Source organism: Lycorma delicatula, chromosome 1 (assembly GCF_047948215.1).
Source record: "Lycorma delicatula isolate Av1 chromosome 1, ASM4794821v1, whole genome shotgun sequence".
Classification (NCBI taxonomy): Eukaryota; Metazoa; Arthropoda; class Insecta; order Hemiptera; family Fulgoridae; genus Lycorma; species Lycorma delicatula.
The window spans coordinates 373933905-373942101 of record NC_134455.1 but is presented as its reverse complement, the minus strand read 5'-3'; the positions used below and the strand labels follow the sequence as shown (position 1 = coordinate 373942101).

The following is an 8197-nucleotide window of genomic DNA, read 5'->3' as shown; positions in this document are numbered from 1 at the left end:
TAGCGGACGGATATTTTTTGAATTACTATTACTTTTTATTACCTCACCGCTTTAAAGGTATAATCATTTTAGTCTTGCCTAGATGCCCAATGGTATTTTACGCTGCTGCTCTCTGTATAATGGGATATTAAATTATTTCGCAGTCTGTAAATTATAAAGATTATTCGGTCTATACTGTAAAATCTATTATATTCTCTATAACTTATAGATATTATACAATCTGTAAATTATAATATCGCGGTTATAGAGATATAGTGGTATTTTATCAATAGAATGTTGCCGAGAAGGGAAAAATAAGGCTAACATGGGAAATTTTATATCTGCTGGGGAGATTGTACTCGAGCACGACGGTTCAATTCAGTTTATGTTGGTGCATCGATTATCTTTGTTGAAGCTGTGTAAAATGTAAGCGAGTTATTACAGTTATTTTCTGCTTACAGTTAAGTTCGCTATAAAAGTGTGTGTTTGTTACGAATTAACGGATTACTGATTTATTTTCTTTTGTTTTATTGTTTATTGCGTAATTACCGAAAATCTTGTTCGGTAGCTTTTGCCGGCTTCTTTAATTAATATTACTAAACTGGATTTATCACGAAATCTAATTGTTCGCCCGTTTTATATACTTCAGAAGTATGAAAGCGACGGTGTATATTTCATTAAAGATTTTTTTGTACGTGACGAATGTTTATTGTAGTTTTGAAAGTTCAGTGAACTTCTGTCCGTTGACTGTGTATAATCAACAGACTCGCGAATATTTCCTGTACGATTTTTCCAGGTAAGTTGTTAAATGTTCATAATTATTTCCTTTTAACAAAGTTTGTAATAAAGATAAAAACATAAAATATAGAGAACAAAATTATTTCCCGATTCGTTAGATGAGAAACGTTACAGACTGGGAAATAATTTAATATCACTACCCTTATAAACACTCAGCCTCGAGTACGTAATTTATTTTAAGTTTGTGTTGTAATCTTGTATCCCTGGATGATGAAAACGATATTAACTCTATACAGTGTCTAATTAGTTGTACTAATTCATTCGGCACATGTTTTATGATCGGAAATCTTGCCTGTATAACTAAGCGGTTTGCTGTAAGGTACTCGGTTACATAATACGAAACAAACCGTTATGAAACCTGGAAACGTATCTCGATGTAGCGAACGTGATGATCTATGTACAATTTATTAAAACGTTCTGTTAGTTGCATATCTACGATTCTCTTGAAAGAAAAAAATCTGATATAGACAATACATGACTTTCTTTATACGTCTATTAAATTACATATATGCATTTTTGCTGACTTCATTTAAACTTATTTCATTTGAAATGAAAGTGAGATACGATCCTCCAATTCTTTAATAAAGTGGACAGTTACACGATTGCTAAAATATTAGTTTTTATTGTCAAATATTTATACAGTTATTAATTCAACAATCTTACCTGAAATATTAGGTTCGTTTTATTACTCTTTAAATAAATGTAAGTCTTATATCTATCTGATACTATGTTTTTTTAAAAATTATTATGGTGTAACTATCAACAAAATTAAACAAAAACGGAACAGGATAAGGTTACTAAATTTTATAGGGATATTTATTATAAAGTAGACCGAAAAAAATGCATAATTAAAAATAATACGATTCGAAATTATAATTTTCAATTAATATTAAATAATCAAGTGTTTCACCAAATCTGATGTGGACACCTATTAAATTAAATGATGTGGACAACTATTAAATTAAATGTACACATTTTCAAAAGTACACAAAATTTTATTTCGCTAATAACTTTTTTTTTAATTTTTTTTTTTGTCTTCAGTCATTTGACTGGTTTGATGCAGCTCTCCAAGATTCCCTATCTAGTGCTAGTCGTTTCATTGCAGTATACCCTCTATATCCTACATCCCTAACAATTTGTTTTACATATTCCAAACGTGGCCAGGAATATAAATTACTCTGGTAAACTAATTACTGGAATTTCTAATTACTTGGCTAAACAAGTAATATGTTTCTTACTAGGTTTGGTCGGATTAGGATTTAATTTATACTTTTCAATACAAACTTTTAGAAGAGTTGTCAGATCTCTTATTTTCGTTTTTACTTTCTTGGCGACATAGCTCTAATGTCACTAGAAAGGAAGTATGATAATCGTTGAAAAAATGGAGTACGGGTTTTTTTTTGCATTTTTCGACGCTTCATGACCTTGGAACCAAAAAAATTAAAAAATGGGTTTAATGTTATTATATACGTGTGTTGGCGGTTTAAGATTAAAAAAATTTGTCTGATAAATCGATTTTGATGAAATTATATACGAACTCGTATATATGGGGCAATTTTTTGATACAATTTTGGGCTCATTTTTTCCAGGAGGTGGGATAGGTAGTTTTTTGGGGCCAGTTTTCTTGAAACTTTACAAACATAATCCCGCTATACTTTATTTACTATATTTTTCCAAATGCTTCTTTCTTCATCTATTTGCCGCAATACCTCTTCATTTGTCACTTAATCCACCCATCTGATTTTTAACATTCTCCTATAGCACCACAGTTCAAAAGCTTCTAATCTTTTCTTCACAGATACTCCGATCGTCCAAGTTTCACTTCCATACAAAGCTACACTCCAAACATATACTTTCAAAAATCTTTTCCTGACATTTAAATTAATTTTTGATGTAAACTAATTATATTTCTTACTGAAGGCTCGTTTAGCTTGTGCTATTCGGCATTTTATATCGCTCCTGCTTCGTCCATCTTTAGTAATTCTACTTCCCAAATAACAAAATTCTTCTACCTCCATAATCTTTTCTCCTCCTATTTTCATATTCAGTGGTCCATCTTTGTTATTTCTACTACATTTCATTACTTTTGTTTTGTTCTTGTTTATTTTCATGCGGTAGTTCTTGCGGAAATTTACTATTTTTTTTTAACATGTGTAAATTTCATGCTCAGTTTTTTAAACAAAATGATGTTATATAAAACGTGGTTAACATGTATTAAAATTTATGTTTATTCCAATCAAAATTGTAACTCTTTGGCCAGTCTATTGGCGATGGTTTTAAATCTTAATATTTTATTTGTAAAACTAATATTCTCGTTAGCATTGATCGCATTGAAAATTTCTTAGCGGTAAACAAAAAACATGTATAAGACGGTTTAAAAAATTTTACAGCTGGCTGGGGAAAAAATGAACGTAATAAAAGTATAAATTCGTTTAAAAACTTTCTATCCGCTCGATTCACCTTAATGGTTTGATTAAAAATTTCATGATAACGCTACGAATTACAAACGTTAAATTATTTCGTTTGCAAGGACTAATTTTTTATATTTATCCTATGTTATGTTTATATGTTTACTTTTTTATAGAAAAGATTTGCGAAATTGCTTACATTATTCTGCGGTGTACAACTCATTTGTAAACTTAAATCGAACAATAGCACTAACTAATATAAACGGTTAATATTTCACGAAAAACGTTTTTGCTTTTTATTTTTAAATATCAATGTTTTTAATCGTTACAATTATATGAATGAAATTAAATAAACTAAAAACAATTACAAAAAAGAATCAAAAATTTCAAAAACATTTTTTTTTTGTCTTCAGTCATTTGACTGGTTTGATGCAGCTCTCGAAGATTCCCTATCTAGTGCTAGTCGTTTCATTTCAGTATACCCTCTACATCCAACATCCCTAACAATTTGTTTTACATATTCCAAACGTGGCCTGCCTACACAATTTTTCCCTTCTACCTGTCCTTCCAATATTAAAGCGACTATTCCAGGATGCCTTAGTATGTGGCCTATAAGTCTGTCTCTTCTTTTAACTATATTTTTCCAAATGCTTCTTTCTTCATCTATTTGCCGCAATACCTCTTTATTTGTCACTTTATCCACCCATCTGATTTTTAACATTCTCCTATAGCACCGCATTTCAAAAGCTTCTAATCTTTTCTTCTCAGATACTCCGAACGTCCAAGTTACACTTCCATATAAAGCGACGCTCCAAACATACACTTTCAAAAATCTTTTCCTGACATTTAAATTAATTTTTGATGTAAACAAATTATATTTCTTACTGGAGGCTCGTTTCGCTTGTGCTATTCGGCATTTTATATCGCTCCTGCTTCGTCCATCTTTAGTAATTCTACTTCCCAAATAACAAAATTCTTCTACCTCCATAATCTTTTCTCCTCCTATTTTCACATTCAGTGGTCCATCTTTGTTATTTCTACTATATTTCATTACTTTTGTTTTGTTCTTGTTTAGTTTCATGCGGTAGTTCTTGCGTAGGACTTCATCTATGCCGTTCATTGTTTCTTCTAAATCCTTTTTACTCTCGGCTAGAATTACTATATCATCAGCAAATCGTAGCATCTTTGTCTTTTTACCTTGTTCTGTTACTCCGAATCTTAATTGTTCTTTAACATCATTAACTGCTAGTTCCATGTAAAGAATAAAAAGTATTGGAGATAGGGAACATCCTTGTCGGACTCCCTTTCTTATTACGGCTTCTTTCTTATGTTCTTCAATTATTACTGTTGCTGTTTGGTTCCTGTACATGTTAGCAATTGTTCTTCTATCTCTGTATTTGAACCCTAATTTTTTTAAAATGCTGAACATTTTATTCCAGTCTACGTTATCGAATGCCTTTTCTAGGTCTATAAACGCCAAGTATGTTGGTTTGTTTTTCTTTAATCAAAAACACTAATTAAGTTATTAAACACAAAATGAGACCGACTAATAAAATTAAAGAATAAAAAGAAAATACAATTTCAAAAAAAGTATGAAATTGCTTCAAGAAAAAATAAAATATATTAAACACACACAATATATATATATATATATATATATATATATATAAAAAATGTTTTTCTGTCTGTATGTCTCTTATGCCTTCCTTAACCGTTCATCCGATAGCGATGAAACTTTGGGGAATTGTTATGCGCATGCCTGCGAAGATTTCTGAATTAGTTTGGACCCGCTAGGTGGCACTGGCGTCGAGCTATTTCGAAAAATTGTATTTATGGTCCGATTTGCCTCATATTCAGAATACATGGAAAGAATTATCTCTGCAAAAATTTAACCCGCTAGATGGCGCTTGGGTTGAGATATTTAGAAAAATTATATTTATGGACCGATTTGGTTCATATTCAGAATATGAATATTAGTTACATGAAAAGAAATATTTTTGCAAAAACTATACCCGCATTAAATAATAACCTAAAAATTAAACAACCTCATTTAATAAAAAATATATTTTAAAATACAGCAAATGTCTATAAATACTTATTCGAAAACATTGTTATAAAAACTGCGCCACGCTTTTATTTAACTAAATATTTTCGTTACTTTTAATTTAAAAATTTAATAATTATTACATTTATTTATTGGTTATTTATTAGGTATTTATATAATTTAATTTTTACTTTTCAGTGCATTTTTATATTCGTTAATATATTTTTTTTTTTTTGTTTAAAATTCTCAATTTGATTTAATTCTTATTTTTTACTTTTTAGAGGGTTTTTGTAATTTGTTTCCTTTTTTTATTAATGTTAATATTAATATTAGTTAAATAAAAGCTTTTTTAAAAAAATAATTTTTTATATGTAATCAAATATATTTTTGTAATTTTTATTTTTTTTTATAAATTTAATTCTTGATTATGAGGTAGACCAAGAAGTGATGATATATAGGCCTACGTACTACTTTTTTAACAATACTGCTTCTTTTATTAAATACGTACATCATTATAAAAAAAATACTGGACATTTATTATAACTCGCTTATTCCCGTTGCAGATATTTGTCAACTTAACTTAATTTGCTTTTGTTTTCTTGTTTACCTTTTTTATGCTGATAACGTTGTGACAAAATCATGCAGAATATTTCCTGTTTGCTCTAAAGGGAATATTTACGTTATTTTTAATACTTGTAGTTCATAACAACAGACCGTAGAAATGCATTGAATTCTTATAAGTACAAATAAAAATCAGAGACTTTACCTATCATCTCTGTATTTAATCACAAAAAAATAAAAATACAAAAATAGCTGGAATTATTTCCTTTTTATTATTAATTTTTTTTTTCAAACAATTTTATGAAGAACAGCATTTATCATTTTTTCGATATCACATCTGAGTTTATAGAAACAATTCCATATCTTTATAGCAGTATCAAGATTACTATTAAACGACTTAGATTACAAAATGGTTTACATATTATGTGTCAGTTCCATTAATAATCTGATTCATTCGCATTATATTAGTTTGTAATATACAGTATGCCGATTATTTGATTATCACAAATTTGCTATTTATTTATACAAAAATATTTAAAAAGGCTAGAAGTTTCAATCCAAAAATCAGTTACTTTTTTAAGTATAATTTTTTGTGTATAAATTAAGCAATAAATGTTTCGTTAATATGGTGCAAATGTGCATTATATTGTAAAAATGGTCATTTGTACATCATGTGTACTTCATATCGTGGAGCTCAGTTTGATTTGTTCTATAAATCTCTTATCTATGAAACGTTTTGGAAAAATATTCTAAGAAGTAGTCAAAAGAAGAATCCAAAGATTTGACCGTCTTCATCCTTGTTCTAAGTTTCTTATTATTTAATAAAAAAAAAAAAAAGGCTTCATTCAATAAATATGAAAAAAGCTAGTCGAAAGGCAGGTTAGTTATTAGTTTGTTCAAAACATTATATTTATCTTTTAAAAATTGGATTAGTTTTTTCTGAAAAAAGTAAACTGATATTTTGTCTTGCATAAGGCAATCAGACATAACTAAATTATCATTTAAAGTATTTGCAAATTCTTGATTTTTAAAATAAGTAGCGAAAGAATGAATTTCAGCCTGTTGATTGTTCCAGTAAAACCCTTGGGCTTCATCTTGTAGCACAAATGAATATTTTCAGCAAAGTCACATAATATGATAAAGGTTCCGTGTTCAATTACAGTTTTGTAAATTTTTTAAGAAGTTTGCTGAGAAGCAACAACTGAATTTCAAATGAAAATTGTTAATTTTTCAATAAATGTCTCGATAAAATCTTCTGCGTTCTTATCCACTGTTTCTAAACTGTGGATATCTGTTGATATCCACTGCTTAAAAGTTATTTTTTCCGCAGAATTTTCAACAAATATTGAATCTAAAATGTTTAAAAATTGTCTGAATCTGGACAATTTTTAAACTCACCAAAATAACAAATTTCTTGAGGTCGGTTACAAATAATTTGTGCAACACACTGTTTATAAGAAATGAAATGATTGCTCCACTCTTGTTAAATAATTTAATTTACATCCTTAAAAACTTTAATTTCTTGTTCTGATGGATGACACACACACAAACACACATACTATGAGTGGTGAGTTGACAATTTCAAAGGATTTATGGTGGGCTTTACACCGATATCGAATACAGTGGTAGGGTGACTAGGATTTCTTCATTCTCTTTTATTTTTTCAGATATTCAGATAACTTTTGGAGGACAGGTTATAATCCTATTTATATCCGTATCCGAAGTATATCGAGATGCGTTATAATGGGGCTGTATTGTAATTAAAATTAAACAGTTCGTAAACTGATTTTTAAAGAAAAATTATAAATGACATTTGAAAGTGATGGAGAATATTTATTTATACGAGTCATTTTATATGAAGAATTCCTAAATTAAATTTTTGATTCTTAAAAATTAAATGACAAAAAATTACATTATTCCAGATGTTGTAATTTTCTTTTTGCGCTTCCCTTCAAACAGTATTGTCCTTACTTTTCCTTCCGGATAAACTTTTCGTTTTTAATACAAATAAAATACCGGAATAAGAATTATTTTTTATAAACATAATTATATTTGTCTTTACATGATAGTCTCTTTATATATCGATTACATTGCCTTTTGTTTTTTATATTAACTACTAACTAGATTCCATATTCTGAATAAACTTTGCTGCTCTCAAGCGGTTTGTATTTCCGGAAACACACCAAATCGGAAGGCAATACTGATTATCACAAATTTCTGCCTGTAAATGATATCTTCATAAATTTTCTTTTACATGTATTGTCTTCTCAAAGGAAGTTACCGGTTACAAAAATAAAAACATTTAAACAGAAAATGAAGTATTTTTTTAATAAAATAATATTTAGTACGATTTAAGAATTTATTGGATAATTTAAATTTGATGGTTGTCGTATATGTTTGAAGAGTA

At 28.6% G+C, this 8197-nt stretch overlaps 1 protein-coding gene across 1 annotated transcript in view; it reads left to right on the top strand.

Annotated features, from left to right (window-relative positions):
• The first annotated feature begins 386 nt into the window (after positions 1-386).
• Lerp (lysosomal enzyme receptor protein) overlaps positions 387-8197 on the top strand; it is a 313317-nt gene continuing 305506 nt past the window's right edge. Inside the window, exon 1 of the mRNA XM_075355029.1 lies at positions 387-775. Within this exon, the coding sequence (XP_075211144.1) occupies positions 633-775 (143 nt within the window). The 5' untranslated portion in view covers positions 387-632. The remainder of the gene's footprint in view (positions 776-8197) is intronic.